Source organism: Oculina patagonica, chromosome 1, assembly GCF_052425735.1.
Source record: "Oculina patagonica isolate OP01 chromosome 1, crgOcupat, whole genome shotgun sequence".
Taxonomy (NCBI): domain Eukaryota; kingdom Metazoa; phylum Cnidaria; class Anthozoa; order Scleractinia; family Oculinidae; genus Oculina; species Oculina patagonica.
The window spans coordinates 21,377,921-21,401,423 of record NC_135758.1 but is presented as its reverse complement, the minus strand read 5'-3'; the positions used below and the strand labels follow the sequence as shown (position 1 = coordinate 21,401,423).

The 23,503-nt window shown below is 39.3% G+C and overlaps 2 protein-coding genes across 2 annotated transcripts; one reads left to right on the top strand and one right to left on the bottom strand.

Moving 5' to 3' along the window:
* The first annotated feature begins 5,471 nt into the window (after window positions 1–5,471).
* LOC144645559 (uncharacterized) lies at window positions 5,472–9,950 on the top strand. Its single transcript, XM_078505138.1, has 2 exons — window positions 5,472–5,699; window positions 7,246–9,950. The coding sequence occupies exons 1-2, from the start codon at window positions 5,474–5,476 to the stop codon at window positions 9,948–9,950; spliced, it is 2,931 nt and encodes a 976-aa protein (XP_078361264.1). The 5' UTR covers window positions 5,472–5,473.
* A 526-nt stretch (window positions 9,951–10,476) lies between these two features.
* On the bottom strand, window positions 10,477–19,421 carry LOC144637503 (uncharacterized). Its single transcript, XM_078496607.1, has 9 exons — window positions 19,406–19,421; window positions 19,113–19,184; window positions 17,696–18,744; window positions 17,021–17,214; window positions 14,719–14,890; window positions 14,355–14,415; window positions 12,453–12,645; window positions 11,688–11,867; window positions 10,477–10,931 (listed from the first exon to the last, which is right to left on the bottom strand). The coding sequence occupies exons 3-9, from the start codon at window positions 18,642–18,644 to the stop codon at window positions 10,809–10,811; spliced, it is 1,872 nt and encodes a 623-aa protein (XP_078352733.1). The 5' UTR covers window positions 18,645–18,744; window positions 19,113–19,184; window positions 19,406–19,421; the 3' UTR covers window positions 10,477–10,808.
* Window positions 19,422–23,503: the final 4,082 nt, after the last annotated feature.

Below are 23,503 nucleotides of genomic sequence, written 5' to 3'. Positions count from 1 at the left end.
GAACTAACTTCCATTTCCTTTGGATTTGACCCCACTTTTCAGTCATTTTTACTCGGTTAACTCGAACTCGGATAACTCGAAAACCCCGCTTACTCGAACTAAATTCGTTTCCCCTGAACAAAATTTGGGTGAAATTTACCCCGATAACTCGAATTCCGGTTCTTACAACTCGCCACGGTTGCCCATTGATTAGAACAACGAACAGATCACGTACTTGACAACCAATTTTCCACTCTTATCATAACAATGTACTGTGTGGTCGTGTTAGAGTTTCTGGCAAGATAAGTTCAATTTGCACTGTACTGTATACTGAAGTGCTAAAAAATCAGTAAACTGTCAATTATTAACTCGGCAAATTAAATACTCAATCGACCCACAGGCGGCCCAAGCGCACTATGTGAATTATTCATAAAGTTTTAGCGAACGTGACCCTTGCCTTTGAGCGGTGTTGTGTTACAAAGACGCGATTTATAAGGGTTTGTATGGGAACTCAAAGATTTTCTTTCAAAAGGAATAATATGTAATGTTTCGCTAATAAAATCGACTAACCTTATTGCCTTGTTGTATACTTTGTTGTTTGTCCGCTTCTCAGGCCATTTTGAAGCGTTTTCGGTTAGTTAGCGCTGGCTGGTGGTGTTCCACTATAAACGAAGTGAAGGCTGGAGACCTCTGAGCGAACCCTCGCCACGCGAAAGCTAATAAATTCTAAACAAGTCAACGCAAAATCCCCGAATTGCCACCATTTAGACCGCAGGTTAATGTTCTAACCGTACGATTCGCGCTAGCTTCCAAATTCCCTTGCACGGGCTCTCGAAGAGCTCCGTTTTGCATCGATTCTGCCCATCTTCACTTCGCCATTCTCCGAAATCCGAACGGCTGCGCTACGAGATTCAAACACTAAAGCTTAGCGACCGCGTCATAGCGACAAAATGACATTCACCCGACGGGAGGGTCGCTACTTTTGCCGCTCGCAAAATGACACCGTCAGGGGAGCCGGTGCGTGTAATACGTATACGGACGGCCAAATACAGGTCTACAGTGAACGAAATGTAGCTCTTAAAAGAACTGTTATGAATCTATCTATAAAAACAATCTTACTGAAATCCAATGGCTAACGGACTTGATTGTTTGCGAAAAAATAAATTCTGATAAGTGTTTGAACCGTTGGAAACGAGCTGTCTGGTTTTGAAATCAGTGTCAGATCAATTGAAACCCTTTGCGGTTTCAAGTGCAGTTTCAAGTGACAGGTCACGCGCGTGGTTTCAGTTCGAATTACACGCACCGGCTCCCCCGACGGTATCATTTTGCGAGCGGCAAAAGTAGCGACCCTCCCGTCGGGTGAATGTCATTTTGTCGCTATGACGCGGTCGCTAAGCTTTAGTGTTTGAATCTCGTAGTGCAGCCGTTCGGATTTCGGAGAATGGCGAAGTGAAGATGGGCAGAATCGATGCAAAACGGAGCTCTTCGAGAGCCCGTGCAAGGGAATTTGGAAGCTAGCGCGAATCGTACGGTTAGAACATTAACCTGCGGTCTAAATGGTGGCAATTCGGGGATTTTGCGTTGACTTGTTTAGAATTTATTAGCTTTCGCGTGGCGAGGGTTCGCTCAGAGGTCTCCAGCCTTCACTTCGTTTATAGTGGAACACCACCAGCCAGCGCTAACTAACCGAAAACGCTTCAAAATGGCCTGAGAAGCGGACAAACAACAAAGTATACAACAAGGCAATAAGGTTAGTCGATTTTATTAGCGAAACATTACATATTATTCCTTTTGAAAGAAAATCTTTGAGTTCCCATACAAACCCTTATAAATCGCATCTTTGTAACACAACACCGCTCAAAGGCAAGGGTCACGTTCGCTAAAACTTTATGAATAATTCACATAGTGCGCTTGGGCCGCCTGTGATCGACCCCGATAACTCGAAACCCCGCTAACTCGAACTGTTTTCCGTTTCCCTTCAGAGTTCGAGTTACCGGGGTTCTACTGTATTCTTACACAGCGGGAGCTGTGTAGGCCTGTCACAACGTTTAACTTCTGTGAATGAGATAACACAGTTATATCTAGATCATTCTCTCCTTGAATCATTTTTGAAGCAAATGGAATAGACTTCAACTTGAGATGCATGTTGCGCCGCAATCGTGCGATGCGTTGTATTTTTCTTGATATATACACTTGATTGAAGAATCGTTGGCCCCTGATAAAGATAAATGATGCACCCAAACGGTATACTGGTAAATAGGATAATCCATCCTCGTCTGTAAAAAAGAAACTAAGAAAATATTTTGATTATCGATTAAAAGAATGTTTCTTAGCTTACCAAAGCTGTATACCCAGAAAACTATTGGTTCAAATCGTTCATGATTTATGCATTTCACAGGGTCATCGTTTCTTCAATGAGTCATATAACAATAGAGTTGATGTTCGCGGGCGTAAATATGTTTTTGGCCCGATTCAGGCTCATTTTAGCCCGAGCCACAGGCCAGGGCTAAAATGAGCTCTGAGAAGGGCCAAAAACATATTTACGCCCAAGAACATCAACTCTGCTACTGTTATAATCATTTCAGAGGGCATTTAGTTAAGGAATCAAAAACAGTAAGCGATATCTTGAACACTGCCGACTTGCGAGTCGGCGTTTATTTCTGATTGTAACCAGGTTTAAAAGTTTACAAAACTCGGCAGAAAACCGCAAAATTGCTCAAAACAATCTTTGCTTGAAAAGGAGATTACAAAATTCTATCGGCAGCAAAGAAATAGTCGTCATTTAGAAGCGTTAAAATTAATTGTGCTGTTAACTGAACTGGCAGTTTGGAATATGCCTGAAATTCGACTGAGCGAGTTTTGCTCGGCGAAGACAAACTTACATTTACTTCGCCGCCTGGATTCTTCTTTAAGTTTCTGTAATTCCTCTTCATCTAGCTGAGAAGACTGAGAATTTGCTTCCCCGTTCAGTCCTTCAACAATTTTGTCGTTATAAAGCTTAAAAACAGTTTGCAATTGCAGATGGAAGCCTCTCGACTCAAGGAGCTTGAAGTGATGCCAGCTTTTCCCAGCCAGCAAGAAAACGGCGCGAACAGTTGAATGGTTTTCAGTTCTGATTATCTGGTTTCGTTATTTTCTTGTTTCTGATTGGTCCACGGCAGCGGGCTAAAATATATTTTGGCCCGTTGAATTCTCCATTTTAGCCCGCAAAATACGCCACAATGCCCGATGAAATGATTATAATATATATTTTTCGCAACGCCGCTTCGTTGTTCCATATTTACAATGCTGCTAAATATGATAAATATGGGGGAGCAGGGATGGCGCAGTGGTGAGAGCGGTCGGGTTCGATTTCCGGACCCAGCGTCTTGTTGAGTTTGTTGTTGGTTCTCATCCATGCTCCGAGGGATTTTCTCCGGGGTCTTGGGTTCTCCGGGTTCTCCAGGTTTTTCTCCCTCCTGAAAAATCAACATTTCTAAATTTCAATTCGACCTGGATAGAGGACCCGCATAACAGTTTGAATGAGAGCCACGTGACAGCACTGGAACTGATACTTACACGCGATAGCACTGAGACAGCCTCACACCCCGACTCCAGCACGGTGTAAGAGCACACATAATGTCCCGAGCGTTTAGAATACATATAAACCAATTGAACGTGTATTAACACCGCATACATTGTCACCAGCTATAAAATCAATGACTTAAAACTGTACTTGGAGTAAGAAAACCTATAATATCCCAACAATTTACAATAAATTTGAATTTGTTACCTTGTCACCTTCTCATTTTGTTACTTTTTTTACTATTACCATTTACACTTACACGAAGTACTACCCTGCGCCAACCTCTTCACAGAATAGTTGTCACGTGACACAGGAAAAAAATGGCCTTACACAACACAACTTTGGATCGAAACCAACCAGAGGCCAAAACTTTCGATCTCTTCTGCGGGTATAAAATCGGCCGCGAAAGAACGCATTTTCCCTGGCTACGAAGTCCCGGGCGGAGTGAGGTAGAGATTTCTCTGTTACTCCACGACAAATAGACTTAGACTTAAAATACAGGAGAAACTGACGAGGTTCAATATAGAACCGAAAGTACAGTATTGCTTTAGAATTACTATGGAGAAAACCTGAACAGCGTTGGCAACTTCTTGAAGTCACGTTAGTGATACATCGGTGAACGGGACAGATGAGGTCAATTAACTGTAACATACCAGGAACGAGTCGATTTCAACCATTCTTACCAGCGAACTTTATACGCACTATTAAAACAAATTCAGGAAATTGAATGTCAACAATCAAATGCGCGCGTTTTCGGTGATAAATCAGAAGACGTAAAGACTTGCTCGACGCGCACACAATCAAAATTAGCACTGGATTTGTAAACTAAGAAAAAAAGCTACGACAAACTACTGAACCAGTTTTTGGACGTGGGAAACCCAAGCTCTTCTTTTTGTGTTACGCGTTTTGTTTATACCGAAACTCCCGTATGTCAACAAAAACAAAGGCGTGGCTGACTGGGGTCCTTTAAATGCAGGTTTCGTACTCGGCCACAAACGCATCAACTAAAATTTTAAGCTAACTGAGCTGATGGGAGTCGCGGAGGTTAAGTATGAAATAATATACATGAAAACCACGTTATCGCACTTAATGTTGGGTACCGTACAGGTGCTAACGACTTAAAAATTTTCACGTCAAACATAATCTACACGTCCTTTATTATCTATAAACTGGAGGAAGCCGTCGCAGAAGATAAAATATTAAAGTGCAAAATGTGTTTCATATTTACCTATAGAAAAAAGTGCTTTGAAAGTGGTTCAATTAATATTTAAAGTGCTCTACTATTATTTTTTCTCAAGGAGTAAGCCACATAAAACGTCATCAGGTACAAAAAGTAAATTAAACACTTTTTTGTATATTGTATAAAGTTAAAGTTGAAGAAATAGATTAGATGGACAAAATAAAGAAAGTTGACCTAAAAACCAATGAACAGAACTGTCGACGAATCTTTTATATTTTTTTTTTTCTTTAGAGAACATTTAATGCGAGTAAGTGAATCTGAGACTGAGAATAAAGAGTCACTCTATATATTTAATATTTTGATCAAACAGATTGCGTGCCTTCTCAGCAGCTCTTCCTGTCATTAGCTTCTTGTTAAAACATCCTTTGTTACAAAGTCATCATTCCAAAAACATCCATTTACTGACATAGTAAGGAGGATCTAACGCTGATGTTATTTACTCAGAGTTTTCCCATTCCAATTGTCTTAAGCTAATTCGTTTTCCACTATTATATTGTATCGTATTTTGATTAGATTTTAAATTAGTAACATCTTAATGGAATCTACATTAGAAGTCTTCATTTTTCCGACTATTACTTTCCGTGGCTGCCTGAGGGCATACTGCAGAGTGTATATGTACGTATAGGATTCTGGATTCATTTCATTAAGAGGGTGTAGCAGTACATGTCAACATTGGGACCATGAATTTCATGAAGAGACTTATTTTCTATTCTGTCACCTTCAGCTTGATGTTAGGAAGCTTTACAATACTCTTCTGTGGTTGTTCTTTTATGCCGAAACAAATCAACAAAATCGGACGGCTCGGCCTGCAAACTCGGTGTCCGGAATGCCCGACAAAACTGGAATACAACACTATTGGCAAGCCTCGTCGAGAAATGCCGCATCTAGATGCCACTCAGAAAGATTTTCCCAAGGGTATGTACACATGATTTAACACACGTTTAAACTTTTCTTCTGCAGACAAATGTTATAGACTGTTTGAGTAATGGTCATGAGTTTAGTTGTCTTTATTTTGCTTTTTTAAAAGGAAAAGAAGCATAATTTTAGTGATTTTTGGATAGGTAATACAGTGCCTAAAAAAACAATAATCGGAGTAACAATAATTATAGGTTCTCGGAACTTTAACGAAACATAAAATAAACAGATCTGTTGCTTTCCTCCAATTTCTGAAAATATAAAATCTATATCTTTACCAGCAAAATTATTGTAAGATTTGCACACGTAACATGCTAGAAAAAAATTCACGGAAAACTGTTTTCAAAATATCTCACTAAAGTAAGACGTTTTTCTTTGAAAGTATGTTCACTATCTTCACTGTATACGTGAATGCGTAGAAATAATAACTTTCGAGATTTTGGGGGCACCTAACCATGGCAAACAGAAACAGCTGGATTCCAAGCTTATGCATCTTAAAATAAAGTTACCTACTTCAAGTGTTTATAAAATACGGCAAACTTAAAAAAAACATTAGCCCTCTGTTACATATAGTTAGACTAGTGAGATTGCTCAACTTCTTAAGCGCACTAAATACATCCTCAGATTCAATTAAATTCCAAGTGCGACACTTTTTATTGCCTGATTCTTGAAGTGCATATTTTGGCTGCTGCGTGTAACAAGTTAATACGTCTGATTGGATATTGTTCAAGAACATTAGAAGTAAGCCACTTCTTGAGTACCTCGTCACTTCCTTGCGTGCTTTATATAACAAAAAAAAATCAAATTGTCTTAAAGATATTTTTTATTTATATTTTAGAAAGAAAGAGCACTTAGTCTTTCGAGATATTTACTTTGTTTGCGAGGAAACAATATATTATTTGCATGCGCACGTAGTAAGGCATTAACACTCTACTGTTTACTTTAACGAGGCAATTAAAGCGTCTTGATCATTTTAAAGCTTGAAGCTTGTGGCCGCCTTTAAGTCTTCAAAAGGATATAAACTGGAAAAACAAAACACGCCTAGAGTTAAGGCTGCCAACAGCGACTTGATTATTTTTCACGAGACATATACACCGGTACTAATTTATATTTTTCATAAGTTTCCCTTATATTATTGCGAGTGAAATGTTTTTAAACTTTTCGCAGCTTGCACATTTGGAATAAAGTCACCAGTGTACGTCGTATCCTTTTCGTACAAAGCACGCTCAAAGTCCATTTACCCATTTGGGAACAACGCTTTTTAAATATCAATGCAATAAAAACACATGCCTCTTAATGGATTGTAACTAGCTTGTATCGAAGAAAACAGGTAGGGACGATCGATGCCCCTCGTTATGGGCTAGTTGTAGTACCTGTACTAGAATTTAAAATTTATATTCCACTTTAAAGGTTTCTTTATTATATAAATGTAGCTAGGTAAAGATAGTTTTAATAATCTGAAGGTACTTAATAATAATAGTTAATTTAAAACTTCACACCATGAATAAGGCAAAAGTGACGGGAACTGTTTATGCGTTCATTTCAGGTGATGAGAAAAGGCGAATTCGCCGAAATATGGAATCATCACGAGACAGTCAACAACCTGAAGATAATGGGATGGAAAATTGGAATGAGAACGTAACTTCAGCTTCGCCTCCAGAGTCACCATCATCAACAACTCCTTTGCCAACTCTGAGTAATGAAGACATAAATATTACGATGTTATGCCAAGATTATTGGTTTTCCTGCAGAGGGCGGTGCACACGAGAGAGAGAACTGGGAGGAACAGAGGAAAGGCTTCAGTGTTTCTGTGACAGCAGCTGTGAGATGTTTCAAGACTGTTGTGCGGACTTTGACCAGTTCTGTTCCTCATCCGGGACTGCATCTAAAGAAAGTAAGAACCCAGATTATGAGCAATGGAAATGTGTGGAGAGTGAATCATTGACCGAAGCGCTTGGCGTGTGGATGATTGCTTCGTGTCCTAGCAACTGGACTGAAGAGGATATTGACTACCGCTGTATCAGTAACCCTGTAACACTTTCTCATAATAATCACAAAGACAACTTGCCTGTTATCGACCGCAAAGGAAATACGTATAAAAACCATTACTGTGCACAATGTCACGGTTTAAATCTTAATGGCCTTTTATTTTATAATTTGCAATTCAACTGTGATGTTACAGCACCAAAAGATTATCAAAGTGATCAAATATTGAAGTTCTTATTTACGTTCTGTGACAAAGTTTCCTGGCAGTCTCCCGAAGACGCTGCTCGCAGATATTGCCACAGACTCGTTCCTAAAGATGAGTGTTCCGACTGCTTTCCTCCAACAAAAGTGCAGCAAAAATGTCTTGCGGGACCTTTAAGGGTAGTTTATGTTAACGATATTACGATGCAACAGAATTTTTTTAATCCATATTGTGCACTCGCCATTAACGCAACAAACTTTGTGTGTGGACCAGGAAGTTCAAAACCGCGACCTGGCCGAGAGGAACCTGGACCACTCCCAAAGCCCTTTTCTCTTGTTATGGATGTGGACTTTTCAGGTGACCAACCCGACAAAGAGACTTCGAACGTTCGTAAACACAAAGTCGTTTGCCTAGAAGGATATGTCTACGACTTTTATCTTCAAATGTGTCGCCCCAGCATTGCACCATCTGACTTCAATTCCCTTCGTGAAAAACTATTCAGCGTCAGTGTATGGATGCAGTCCAATATCTCATCTTCGTTGATTCCATTAGTAACTGAGATCAACTTTAAAGAAACCATAATAAATAATTTTAACATAAATGAAACACTGCTTTCAGTAATATCTATTGGAAATCCTTCTGGTCCTGTCTCAACTGTGGTTTTCAACATAAAAATAAACCCCGCAATACAAAAAAACCTCACTGTGGAAACAATCAAAACTGCAATGAGCTCTCTTTCCATGGTGCTAAACAAAGCGAATTATACTGTCTTTAAAGTAGCCGTCAAGCGTTTTAATTGTGCTTTAATTGAGAATTACAATCCACACGAATATACTTTCAAAGAAAACGAAGTAAAAATCAGGGATACAGGAAAAATATTTCAAGAGGCTGACTATTACACGGACGAAACGGAATGGATAAACGGATCTCTAGTTCCTATCGGTATTCTCACAGTTTGCAAACAACCACAGCTAAACTGCTCTGGTGTTTTAGTTGGGTTAAATGAAAACGAGTACGATATCTTGTCAAACGGTTCACTGTACAGGAATATTTCACGAGAAGTCTTTGAGCCAGGAAGATTTCTCTTAATCAATGACACTGTCTTGGTTTGTACAAATTTTTCTTCCGTTTACGAAAGTGGTCGTAAAACAAACGAGAATAACATTGTATTGGCTTTGGTGACCTTCATCGGGCTCTCCGTGTCAATTATCAGCTTTGCTGCCGTCTTAGTGACCTTTGCACTGTTTAGGGAACTTCGAACCTTACCTGGGATTAATCTCATGAATCTTTCCTTTGCGCATTTAGTGACTGATTGGCTCTACCTTGCAACTGGGTACATTGAGGCTAAAGTTGCATGTACAATTATTGCCATTCTGTTGCATTATTTTTTCCTAGTTTCTCTCACATGGATGTCGATCATGGCCTTTGAAATGTGGCTGGTATTTTCCAAAATCTGCATCCAACACACAAATCCAAGAAGAAGAAAAATATGTTTAAATTTAGTACGTAGGATTATGATTGGTTGGCTTCCTGCTTTTGCTTTTGTTGTCGTGTGTGTTGCTCTTGACCAGTCAAACGTGGTTGCTTTTCACTATGGAGGTATTAAGGGGTGTTGGATAAACAACTCTTCTGCAAATTTGTACTTTTTTGTTATTCCGGTTGCTTTTTCCATGACCTTTAATACAGTATTCTTTGTCTTGACTGTAAGAGCTATAAAGATAACGGATAATCAATCACGAAGAGCAACTTTTCAAATAAAGAATCGCACTAATGCCATCGTGTTTCTGAAGATCTTCATCTTGATGGGCTTTACTTGGATATTTGGGGTTTTAAAGGCTCTTGTGTCAAAGTATTTTGAATATCCGTTTATCATATTCACCACTCTTCAGGGATTGTACGTAGCCATGGCATTTGTTTTTACATCGAGAGTCAAGAAAATGTACTGCACGTTATTGTGCATCGAGAACAACTCAGCTAATAGACTACAAAATACCTTGAGAACCAAAAGAGAATTTTTTCCTCCTGTTGTCCTGCTTAGCCACGTTGAAAAAAATGAAAAGTAAAACATATGTATCAGTTAGAGAGAAATAAATGGCGACATTTGTGCCAGGCTTAACTTGTAAGGTTGTATATAGTATGCGTATTGGGGACTTAACTCGTAAACACATATTTCTTCCTCAGATACAATCGGACAAGTGCAATAAAGTATTTGTACTAATTTACGCATAAGAAAAGTAGAGAAGAATGTTACAGAATAGTCTTTCAGATGCACAGTTTCAAATATCAGTTTTTAACATTGACTGACCTCAGCTTTAAAATGTGTTAATAGGGAAATGAGGCAAATGGGGCAAAACTGAGTATAAAATAAATACCGGCAGAACTAGAATAGAAATAGAAAAGTCGTGTGTACAGCGAGCGCTAGCAACTCTGTTACCAGTCGACAAAAAAGCAGTGAAAATAAAAATTAACAATCAAAGTGAAAACTTAAATGACATATGTATCAGGTGTGCATGGGTATGAAGACATTTATCGATAACCAGAATACAATTCAGAATCGGTTGAGGCAAGTGATATAATACAACAGGCAAGAAACTTTATTTGTATTGAGATCTGGTTTTCTTTATGTTGTTATAAATGACAGCATTTATATCACTCGAATATAGTAAATTACACAAAATAACTCATGTTTTAAGTCTTACTCTCTTATGTTTAAGTTAGGAAGAAATACTGACAAAGCTCTTTTTACATGTAACATTGGTCAGCGCTGTTTAAGCTTTAGATAAAAATAACGGCAGCTTCAAAAATGTAAACAGGAGCAAAGATTGTGCATTATATCAAAACAGACAATTTGAAATCATCATTGTTGGTCTCACATTAAATACGGTAATTCATAAAGTGATAGCAGTTTCTGTAAATTTTATTTAAAGGTATTTATCCCAGACTCCCTCGGTGCACCAGACTTCTTCCAGTAGTTCCCGAATGTTGGACGCGTTGGGCCTGTTCTGTACTGTCTCTTCGAAACACAGGTTCATTATTTCGTGCAGCTTAAGGGAAAAAAACAACATAGAATCAGTAATTAGTAATTAGGGCATGCTTGTTTAGTGCCCAATAAATGTTCCATCAAACTGACGTATTTAAGGGTGTAATAAGTAGTTCGTTTTAAAGCTGGTAGAGTTTTAAATGCATAGCAATTCATCATTTTATTGTGAGGGAAGAAAATAAAGTATGAGTAAGAAAATAAAAAAAAAATGGAAAAGCCAAGGAGGAAAATATTTTGTAACAACTACCCGTTGTTTTGTTATAGATCATAACAGTACTTACGTAATTAGCGTTGAAAGTGAGCTTTTTGTTAAAATGTTATCTCCTATATATATTTTTCAAACTAATTAATTTTTCATGGCTTACAAAAACAAATAAAGTTCAGTTTAGTTCAGTAATTAAGCTTTTTGGCTATGCTGTAATCCTACATTGCGTCCTTTGTTAGTCTTTTAAAAACAGAGTTGTACTGCAAAATATTATTGAACTACAAATTAAAGTCTACGTTGGACTAGCCTCCCACGCAGTCGTTCTTAGGGGCGATCGTGTCAAAGTTCTGTCTTCTAGTCGTCTCCGAAGATTTCCTTCGCTGTAACAGATCCCGCGCCTTTCGCAAACAGCGGGTATCCCCCGGGTTTGCAGTGCCGTCCCGAAGTTTAGAAAAGTGTTGCTTCGGCCTAAAAGCCTGTTACCGAATTATGTCAGAGACTATGACCTCATATATAGTAATGCACTTTTTCTGACACACACTGGCATATACTTGCCTTGACGTATTCACAAGAGCCATGAAAATTTCCTAATAAGGTAGCAAGCAACTGTCCAAATTGTTCAATATCGTTGCCATTGCTGCTCTGTTTATCAGCCGCCCAGTTGGTATACGCGCCAGCTTCATGCAGCTTGGACACTCGAGAAAATCCACCCAAGACTGCTATTATCGGGGGAAGCTATATATAGGAACGGCAATGATCGAGTGAGAAAATGTTTTCAAACGCAAGAAAAAAATAAATTATAGCAATAGACCCATTCCAATAATGACCACTGTTAATTTTTTTACCCAAAAGAAACATTTTTCAACAGAATTTAATCACCATACATGTCAAGGAAAGATCAATTTAAAATGAATAACAGCATGAAGTTTAATAAACTATTTTTTTTATGTAATGAGACATTACATGGACAAATACATATTTTCAAAAACATAAAAACGAGGCTTTACATGCCAGGGTGGCTTTTTCCATACCAATCTCTTAATGAGTCACACCTTTGCAGGCCTTAAACCAAAAACGCCAAAACCTCTCGGAATAGCATATCATGCCGTTTATTTTTTAAGTGTCACTGTACAAGTTATAAGGCACTTGACCAGACAACAAAAATAGTACTTCACTTTGGCAGGTTGTGAAGAAATGAAGAAATTCCAACAATTTCTTTTCAAATATCACACTCAAACGATTCATGAAATAGAAAGCAAGAATAAATCCGAGACTAGTGGCAAAAATGGACCCAATAGGAGTGTACGTTGTTTCACTTACTCTTGGGCATTGACCAATCAAAATGTTGTTTGTTGTGATATTGTTATGGAGTATTCCATGATCTTGTAATCGTTCAATAGCACTGATGACGTCACATGCTATGGCGCACACTCCATCGCAGTCAAGAACAGTTCCTTTCTCGCAAAGGAAATCTTCCAAAGTTGAACTCGACACAAACTCATAGCAAATCAGGCTAAAAAAGGAAAACCGAAATAAACTAGTTGGTACTTATATTAAAGGGCCTAGATGTATATAGTGTATCGTTTTTTGAGCTATCTTCTTCTTAAAGTCAGTTCATGCTAAATGTTGCATAACTCAAGCATAAACATAAAATGACTAGGAGTACTGCTACTTCTCCAGGATGGGATGCTAGTCCATTAATGGTTACCGCCTCCCCAGCACTTTTGCGCTAACAGTTTTTCAATACCCACTACCTTGCTTAAGAACACCACACAAAGACCAAGAATAGCGCTTGAACCAGGACCGCTCGATACAAAGCTTGTCCAGCAAATTAAACTAACCGTTATATATGCCACCCACCCCCTACCCCCTTCATCACTCCTAACAAACTTAACATTATGGAATAAAGAAATTCCTAAGCTGAGAAGTAACATTAAAAGTTCAAGAAATGAATGAAGAAGTGCTTGACAATTAGTAACAGTAACAACTTATTGAGTCCCAATACGTGAAACAGTCTCCCCCATCCTCGGAGACCCAGGGGCAGTTAGTGGGGGCGACGTGCAGCTTATTGGGACAGCGGGATTTTCGGGCGAAAGTTTACAACATAGAGCGTAACAGCCCCTGGGCACTTTGTCTTACCGAACCAGTTCCAGAAGCGTTTGAACTCCTTCCTCCTGATTGGCCACAAAAATATTTTTGTGGCCAATCAGCGACGAGGACCGGCCAGGAGACTCTGATGTCTTCTTACACGAAGTTGTTTTCCTCATAGACTCGTCGTGGATGCTCTGCCCATCAATCGGATGCTATTACATGGAGAGTCTCAGAAAAAAAATAAGCCTTAGACGACTGCCAGTTCTAAACTGTTAGTTGCGCGCTTTTTAATAGTAATTCGAGTAAACAACAATTCTTATTTTTTTTCTCGGTCGTTGACCGACTTCTGGAACTTGCCACGGTCTGGGTACTTCACTGCACGGGCCACGCGTTAGTGAATATATCTCTGTCGTCACCTATTGTTATTTTGTTGCCAGCTTGACAGTTAAAACAAAGGGTTTTTGTTTAATTTGTTGGATATTTAAATAACAAAAACAAAACTTACAAACAAGAGGTGCTCGCGTATAGCTTTAAAAACTTTTGGTTTCCTTGCGCTATGCTACATTTAACATATTCCCAGGCCTCGTTGTTTTGTTTTTGTTTTGCTTTTTTATCTGAGACCCACGTAGTATATATCATCCGATGGACGGGCTTAACAACGACGACGAGTCTATGAGGAAAACAACTTCGTGTAAGAAGACGTCAGAGTCGCTCTTCTAGTCAACCTCGCTGATTGGCCACAAAAATATTTTTGTGGCCAATCAAGAGGAAGGAGTTCAAACGCTTCTGGAACTGGTTCGGTAAGACAAAGTGCCCAGGGGCTGTTACGCTCTATGTTGTAAACTTTCGCCCGAAAATCCCGTTGTCCCGATGAGCTGCCCGTTGCCCCCACTAACTGCCCCTGGGTCTCCGAGGATGAGTCTCCCCTTGCATGTAGGTAGAGTTTTAAGATTATTATTATTTGTTGCATTTACGTTCTTTTCAGTGCTATGTTAAAGTAAACCTGATCCAATATCTTCGTGTAAACTCTTGAGACTGCATTTGAGCAAAACGATATAATGTATTCCTGCTACATTACGCTTAACTGACATCACGCTCATCAAATGAATGGTATACATTAAAAGAACTTACAAACTGTTTGAGTTTAAAGCCCGAATCCTCTGTTTTCCATGTTCAATACTTTGATCACAAGCTGAAGAATAACAGCAACAGATATTGATTATTTATACACGAATGTACTTAACGGAATTTATGAAAATAAACTTACAAATCAGTGCAAAAGGATACACACTACATACACCTGCACCCTCCTCTTGCCTTCCGTAAACAGTGCAGTTTAGATTGAAAGTGTTCGGTTAATCAAAGCATGGTCTGCCTCTAAATAAAGAGCTAGTCTTAGCCACCACCTTGCGGTTGGGCGGGAATACCAGTCTGAACAATAATATGAATGTTAAATTTAAATAGACAATTATTATGTTATAGGATGGCTGCCTACTTTTGGAGTGCCAGCGATAGTGAAGTAGATTGGCATGTGGATCTTCACCACAAGACAGGCCCTGTACTATGTCAGCCTCTCGACTCCAATCCTCTTTCAATTCCTTTCCAAAGTATTTCAGTAACACCATACTTAGCGTTTTTCCTTCCTCGCACCAGGCCGTAACATAACCCTGAAACAACAGCGAATACAGGAGGATCTCAATGGGGTTACCCGTTAGCCAAAAATTTAGCCGTAAGGAGTGAAAATTGAAAAAAAATTAACCGTTAGCCGTAAAAAAAATGTTAACCGTAAAAAATTCTAGTTACGAACTGTTTCTCTATATCTGCAACCTACAGAATCATCCTAAGACTTTAAATATGTTGTAAAACAACGGCGATTACAACTTTTAACTTTTTAGAACAATGGAAATTAATGTTTAAATTTTCAGACAACGGAAATTAATTTATAACACTGTACTTCTGTTACCCTTAACTAAAAGAAATTAACCGTTAGCCGTAAAAGCCCTTATACAGAGAAAAACAAGTCAACACCGTAAGGCCGCTTTGCCTCGTTACATGTATCGCATTTAAGTGTGTAGTATACACCTTATTCATAAATGGCGGAACGCGCGGAAGAGTTTGGGTCGAGTACATGAAAGCGAGGCTAGTGAGGCATCGGCTTCGAACCAAAACAAAGAAAAGTATGGCGAATTGAAGTAGTATTTGATAATTCTTGAAATATCTCGTCGGGTAGAAGGCGATGCTTGGGTTTTGAGGACTGCCATTGGAATCTCTGGTTTGTCAACTGCAGATATGGCCGTATGGTTTCGAATTCAACACAAATCATGGAAAAAATTTCGTCGGAAAACCGCATCGATCCTTTCAGTCTCTACACCCCCTGCTCGTGTACAATCATAGGCGTACGAGGCGGGGGGGCGAGGGGGCTGCAGCCCCCCCAGTGCCAAAATTTTTCGGGCAAAATGCTGAGAATTCGGGCAACAAGCCTAAAGAAAAAATAGAAAATAAGCCGAAAAGTCTAGTCAACATTACGTAAAAAACGAATTACATCAACAAGAAAAGTATTGGAAATATACCGAACTTTGAGGTTAAAAAGTCCAAATTTCTAATGCATCTGCGTTCGTTTCCTCTCGCAAATTGCTATAATAATGTTCGACTTTTCTCGCAAATTCTGCGTGACCCCTCAGTTTGATTCAGTTGCAATCAGCTTTTCCATAGCTTGAGCGCGCACGGTGGATTTAGTAGAAGACCTTGAAACAAAGCTGCGATGAAGCTAATGCATTCGACTCAAACATTTAGTTCTCAGGGCTAGCTTAAAACTTTCAACGAAATGTTTTAAATCCTATTCTTCCGTAAATGTTTTAGACGCTTTTATTTTACTTTCAAAATGGGGGAAAACAATGTAAATTGGCTCCCCAAAATTAATTTAATTTTTGCTGAATTAGAGTGAATAAATAATAAAAATATTTTCGAAAAAGAATTTAGTGCATTGACACCTTCCGACAACGCCACGAAATTAATTAAAAAACGTAAGCAAGCAGGCGAAATTTGTACACAACTATATCAATGCACGTTTTTCCATTTTATATGCCCCTTTATTTGGCTTTCAACCAATGCCATTTTTCGACGTTTTTTTTCGGGCAAAAGAGTCTCCGCCCCCCCAGGACCGAAGGTGCCCGTACGCCTATGTGTACAATTGTAATCCAGACTCGGGTTCGAATGCCGAGTTAAGTGGGTGAAAGTTTTGTAAAACGATAGACTGCACTGAAATATTTTTAACCTGTTTGCGTAGTCGATAGTCGCACAATGTTGGCGATTTTTTTTTTTTTTACTTTCCATATCCAGAGACGTGCAAAATCGCTATAGTCTCTATAATATCTATATTTGCAAGCTTTCAAAGTCTTCCATTAAAACGATACTATAGTAATACGGATAACAACTGTACACAAGGTAGTAAAGAGATTAAGAAGATCGATGCGGTTTTATGACGAAATTTTTCCATGATTTGTGTTGACTTCTCATCCATACGACCGTTTATGCAGTTGTCAAACCAGGGATTCCAATGGCAGTCATCAAAACCCAAGAATCGCTTTCTACCCGACGAGATATTTCAAGAATTATCAAATACTACTTCAATTCGCCATACTTTTCTTTGCTTTGGTTCGAAGCCGATGCCTCACTAGCCTCGCTTTCATGTACTCGACCCAAACTCTTCCGCGCGTTCCGCCATTTATGAATAAGGTGTATAGCTGAGTATTTTACTCTTATATTTTACAAAGAACAGTATTCGTCCAAGCACTTACTGTTGAACGTTCCCCTGCAGTTCCATCTTCCATAATATTAACTTTTTCAATCAGCTTGAGTTTAGCATGCACTTGTTTATTCTCTCGTCCCTGTGTTCCCGCCGCTTTTGGTGATGGCATAGGACTGGAGAGGACGGTGGAAACTAAAGTGTTGTCAGCATGGGTTTTCAGCCAATCCCCAGACTGGTTTTCAGCTAAAAATAGTTTAAGAAAATGAGGTGTTATTACAAAAAACAGATAAAGAACAGGCTTGACACACTTTCAAGGGATCGCCCGCAAACATGTGTTCTATATTTCCTCTCGGTGAAATTAGTTAATTATACAAAATCGATGCCAACGCCGGGCACAAGCGCCGGCATTAGTTGCCAATTAGAGTGTAAAATGAAATCAGACGTTTTTATTATTAATTGATAAGTAGGGAGGGAGAGCATGATCTCAGGTTAATTGAAATGTTGATTACTGGCACTTGTGTGTGTATTACAGTGACTTCTGCTCAGTAGCTTTTTATTGAAGTATGCGCAAGAGTATGACAGCTTAATTTGCTCAACCCTAATAGGGCTGCATAAATGCAGAAAATACCTGCTTTCCAGGTTAATAGGGAAGAAGGGCAGCCACTTGCGTTAACTTTATTTATCGCAGCTTCCTTTTATTTTTCTAAGAATTGGTGGTACTCACCTGTTGCACGGCTGTTTACCGTCTTCATAACAAATCCAGTGACGTTTTTCCGCTTCCGACTCAAGCTTCGTTTAGTTCTCTCGGTGGAAAACGTGTACAAGATTGGATTAAGAGAAGAGTTGAGTGGAAGAACAAACACTGCTATCCACACGTAAGCAATTTTCTTCGGATCCTCAAAATTTCCAGTTAGAGACAAAATGTTGATGATAATTATAGGCATCCAACAGCAGAAGTCTGTCATCACAATGAAGACAAGGCGCTTGGCCATGGCGGATTCCTTGTTTAAATTTGTCGATCTTACGGCGCGAGTGACACGCTTCACCGTCCAGAACATTGTGATGTACGCAATGAGGATGAACGTGAAAGATATGAAGTTCATACCAACAAAAAAAGCGACAGAATATTCCCAGCCGGCAGCCGGTGTCCCTTCAGACAGTTGAAGAGGAAGGCAAACGGCGGAGCGGCCGTAGAAACCAAAATTTTCGCCCTTGTCGTAAAAGTAATCTAGGCCTGCGATGGGAATCACAGATATAACTACACCAAATATCCATACCCCAATACACGCGAAAACTGCGGCTTTGTAAGTCAGGCGCTTGAACTTGAAAGGGAAGACGATACAAAGAAATCTGTCCATGGTGATGATGGTTAGAGTCAGAACGGATACTTCGCTGGAGAGCATCGAAAGAACTCCAACAATTTGACAACCCACGCCAGATCTCCATTCGATGTCATGTTTAAAATATTCCCCTCGCCACTTCACATCCATGATTGCGATTGTCAGTAGATAGACGCCCATCAACAGATCGGCGACTGCCAGATTTTTCAGCAAGAACGAATGAACCCTGTTCTCTTCCTTGTCAATGATCCGCCATATTATGACAAGAAGGTTGCCAAGCGAGGCAAGGATTCCCAGAATCCAAATACAGATCTGAAGAGTTTTGTTCTTCATGAGATCGTCGCAGCTTGAGAATTCATCGAGTGGGGATTCACATTCAACTCCTTCAATTGCTTTCTTGGCGTAGCAGCAGAGAATAAAGCGATCGAGTTTCCTGTGTGGGTATTGCAAGAAAAATAAACTCACTCATGGGTTCTAACTCAAAATACTAATTCTTCTAACATTTATTCATCATCATCATCAATTCTCGTCGCGCCAGTAGGCGCATAATTTCACATAATTACACGCATTAATTTCACTCTTGGGTTAATTATGACAGTTTATTGCCGTTACAATCAACACAATTTAACATCGGTAACTCAGAACTGTAGCTAAAACTGACACTACAAACTCGAACTGGACTGTTTTCTTGATGTACCACTAACTTAATAAATATTGAGGTATTATATAATTAGGACTGAAAAGGTTTATTTATTGAATTTTGACGTTTTCAAATTAAAATAACTAATTAAAATCACTCACAGATATTTAAGGTTCTTCAATTCACTAAATGCATCTGAGGGTACTTTAGAGAGTTTGTTGCCGTCAAGGTACCTATGTGAAAAAATAACAAGAGAATTTGAAGCTAAGTTAGTAAAACTTTTCTTACTTGTTCTTTACTTGTCTTCCGTTCTGCCTATTCTCATCATGAATAATTTCTACTTTGGACGGCGAAAATATCGTTATCGGTACATTTCATTAATTCGACGTTTCCCTGCTTAAGCTCAGACGCATCAAGTTAACGAACGCGATTCTATTGAATTGGTACCACTGACTTGCGATCATTCTGTAACTTAAGGACGTTCGCGCTAATTGTTTATGCGCATCCTTACTGCGCACGTAATTCATGTCGCAACGTCACGCCACGTCATGCACGAGCGCGCGCGCTGAGAAAACTTTCCAAACACGTATAGGGTTGGTAGCCGTTGCGTTACCTTCGCTTGCAGTTTCCTCTCTTAAAAGGTCGGTGACCCCCACTTTTTTCAGGATATACCACCTTTACCGATAAATCTCTACTGATTGACAAAAAATGAGCGAATTCCCAATGTTGGAACTTTGTTATTTTTTCATTTTCTCCCCTCGCGCGCGACCAAATTAGTCACATTTTCCAGTCTCGAGTGTTCGCAAATCCAATTCTTTAAGGCAAGATTTTCCTTAAGGGACTTTAAAACCGAAATATTTTTGTATAATAGACCCACTAAAATGAATTCAGACAAAGAAAGTTAGCTTACATCAATTAATTTAAAATATTTTGTCGCCCGAAGCCGCTGAGGTCATATCGAGTGACGAAGTGAAATTTATCCAAATAAGCGAATTTATATGGAATATTAATGCCAATTTATGTGTAATATAAATTAAAGTTAATGCCACAACCATGAATGTGAGATCAGAGAAGTAAAAAGAGCACCCCAGTCAAATATACAGATCTGTCACGCAATAGGCTGCAAGACTAACACTCTTGCATTACATTCAAAGGTCAAAGTCGCCTCTGCACCAGTATGTTGTGCAATTTCGGGCTGGCCAATCATATTGCCCCTATTCTATCATGTCAATCAAGACCATGCGGTTTCATCTAGACATCATTAATTTTACTTCAAATTCTCTGAGCTCTAGAATGGTTCTGACAATAATTAGTCGCTGTGATACCCTTCGATTGTTTTTGCTTCAACATCGATCATCAGTACTTTAAGTTATCCTGGTTTCTGCCACGAACTACTCTCCAGTTTTACACATTTTATTCCGCTGTTCGACGATAAATATGCCGCTGATGCGTTGTCGAAGGCTTCGTGTTGATGAATAGCTATGAATTCAACCGGCGATATCCAGTACTAACAGGTATCCGATCCAGCAACCGAGGAACTTATGCACAAAAAGAGATTGCCTCTGCCGGAATATTTTCACTCTCTCGAATCGGCTTCAAGGTCCTGTGGTCTCCAAACCTGCGGCTAGAACTGACAGTACAGCAAAACTGAAAGCACGAACCTAGCTCACAAGAACACAATTTGTATGGCGTTGGGAGACACCGTGCCTCCGTTTACCCAAGACTATGTGATCATTAACGACTTATAAAGACAAGACAATTTTAACTGGAAAATGCTACTCTCTTGTCAAGCCGGAGAAAAGTCAACAAGAGTCAAAGCCGTCGTGAATGTCTTTCAAGCCTCGTCGCCTTCTTTCCCGCCGAAAGTGGTCAGTGAAAACTTTGACAAGTGCTCCGGATTTCTCCAGAGTTTACCTTTGGCCAAGTGGAATCGAAAAGCTAAGTGTAAATATTTATACGCTGATTTTATTGTACATTATCTTAGACCGGCGATAAATGAGTTTTTCAATAGGGAAACAAACAAAACGTCGAGCATTTTGCAGGCTGCCGTTTCCACTAACCATCGTTTATAAGGGCTGGAAATTACAAGATGTCGGTGGAATTATCGAAGTCATGTCTTAATACCTGAGTAGACGAGACATCTTTGATAATTTGGCTGCTCAAAGTTGAAGAAGAGTGACCTAAAATTAGCTTTCCTGGAGGCTGGGGTGGTGTTTTTTCGTCCCTTGTCACTGAGGTCAAAATAGGACAAATTTTAGCTTAATTCAAAGCTAAAGAAGCTTTTCAGCTTAAAGAATATTTAGACCTATGTAATGAGGATTCTGAAAAAGTAAACAGTTTCATTTAATACAAGGAAATCGAGGAATTTAAGGGTGCCAATGTGACTGGCATTTTAACAAAAATCGGTTATAATTGAAAGGGGATTTGAACAATTGTAGCCAGGATTTGATCCTAGACATAAAATACAATAACACAATTTCTTACGTGAGTACGTCATAGTAAGTAAAAAGTGATGATTTTAAGATCAAAGCTTGATTTGTAGTGAATACATTACTTTGTCACGCAAGGAACATCGAACATATCATGACGTACTCGTAATAACACGTATTTGAAGCCTGCCGAGTCTAGTAGCAGAAGGATAAACCATAAGGAGCTATTCTACATGTATCTACAATGAATGCATCCTAGAGTAACAAGCATCCAATTTATTCAAATACGCCATATTTTTTCGCAACTTCTTCCCTGATTGATTCTTGCGTGAGTTCCGGCTGCCTTACCGCCATGTTTTTTCAAGCCAGCAATGTGCAATTCCAGCAGTAAATAACACAATTTTGCTCTATATAAGGCATTTCCTCCCTTAAAAGAGAGTCCATTTACCTGCGAAACCAATCAGAAATGCCAGCATAAACACTGGTACCTTTCCTTGGCAACAGATGTCCTGGAGTGCAAGGTCAATATATTTATATATATAAATAATTTTATTCATGTTGCAAATATCTGTTTTTTCTGCAAAATAGATAGGAACCATGGTTTTAAATGATGAAATGAAGCTTCCACATATATTTATGAACTCTGAGCGTAATTTGCGATGGACAAGATTAAAATTTCTGCAGCCTGTAAGAAGAAGTTGTATGTGATAACATCAGACCATGGCTGGCAGTTTTTGATGTCATATGGCCCGGATTGCATTGCTCTGTCTTTGTGCAAACAATATATTTCAGTACACTTGCTATGGTACCGGTATTAAATAAGAGAAAGGTACCTTGTCATCTTTCTTTTAAACTAGTGCGAGTAAGATGCCAAAAAGGGCAAGTCTACCAACATAATTAGTTTGCAGTTGAAACTGGAGATCCTGCACTTTCCAATTAGCCTGCTATGGGGAATGTTTTAAGTTTAGTTTCATATTTTACTAAATAGAAATACAACTGAGCAAAAAAAAAAAAAAAAAAAAAAAAAAAAAAATATTAACATATCTATTTTGTGGTATAACAATATTTCAAGCTGCTTTTATTGAAGCGATTTGTTAAGGGTCACTTTAGCCTCCAGGAATACCTTAAATTTTCCTACACTCTGGTCACTCCTAGGCATCTGAACTTCTCAATTGGAAATCAGCACTCTTTGAATTCTTGCCAAGTCATTCAAAAGGAATGATTATGATAATTGAATAGTCTTGTATTTACATATCTACTCATATACTTTTATAGGCGTAAAGATTTAAACCTATTTTATATTGCATGCTGTTCGTCTATGGGGAATACACTTCGTGTATTTGTGGGGTGAAGTGCTCCATACAATTCGCCCTTTTGCCCCATAGCCTCACAGGGTCAGCTTTCCCTGTAGAGTGGGCCCTCAGTGTTGCTGTTGTTGGCTGTTGTGTTTGTTCCCAAGGGTCCTGGAGATTAGGACCCCAGTTTATTGGGAACCAGGGAATGTGGTTGTGTTTGTTCCCAAGGGTCTTAGGACCCCAGTTTCTTGGGAACCAGGGAATGTGGTTGCGTTTGTTCCCAAGGGTCTTAGGACCCCAGTTGCTTGGGAACTGTTCCCAAGGGTCTTAGGACCCCAGTTGCTTGGGAACCAGGGAATGTGGTTGTGTTTCTTCCCAAGGGTCTTAGGACCCCAGTTGCTTGGGAACCAGAAATGTGGTTGTGTTTGTTCCCAAGGGTCTTTGGACCCCAGTTGCTTGGGAACCAAGGAGTGTTGTTGTGTTTGTTCCCAAGGGTCTTAAGACCCCAGTTGCTTGGGAACCAGGGAATGTTGTTGTGTTTGTTCCCAACCTCTCGTTGCCAACCAACTTACCTGTAATACTCTGCATGATTCCTATTGGCAACTCGAGCACTTCACCCCTTACCCCTTTTCTCCCACTGAACTTGTTGTCTTGTTTTCATGTCATGGGTTGGGAGCATTAACGCGCCCTCTTTCGCTTATCGTATCTCGGAAACGAAGTCGGTGACCCCCACATTTTTTTACATTTCTGATAAAAGTAACTAATAAACTAGCTCTGGTGAAATTTTAAGAAAAATTTCAATGTTGGAAGATTTTCGCGCGAACGTCC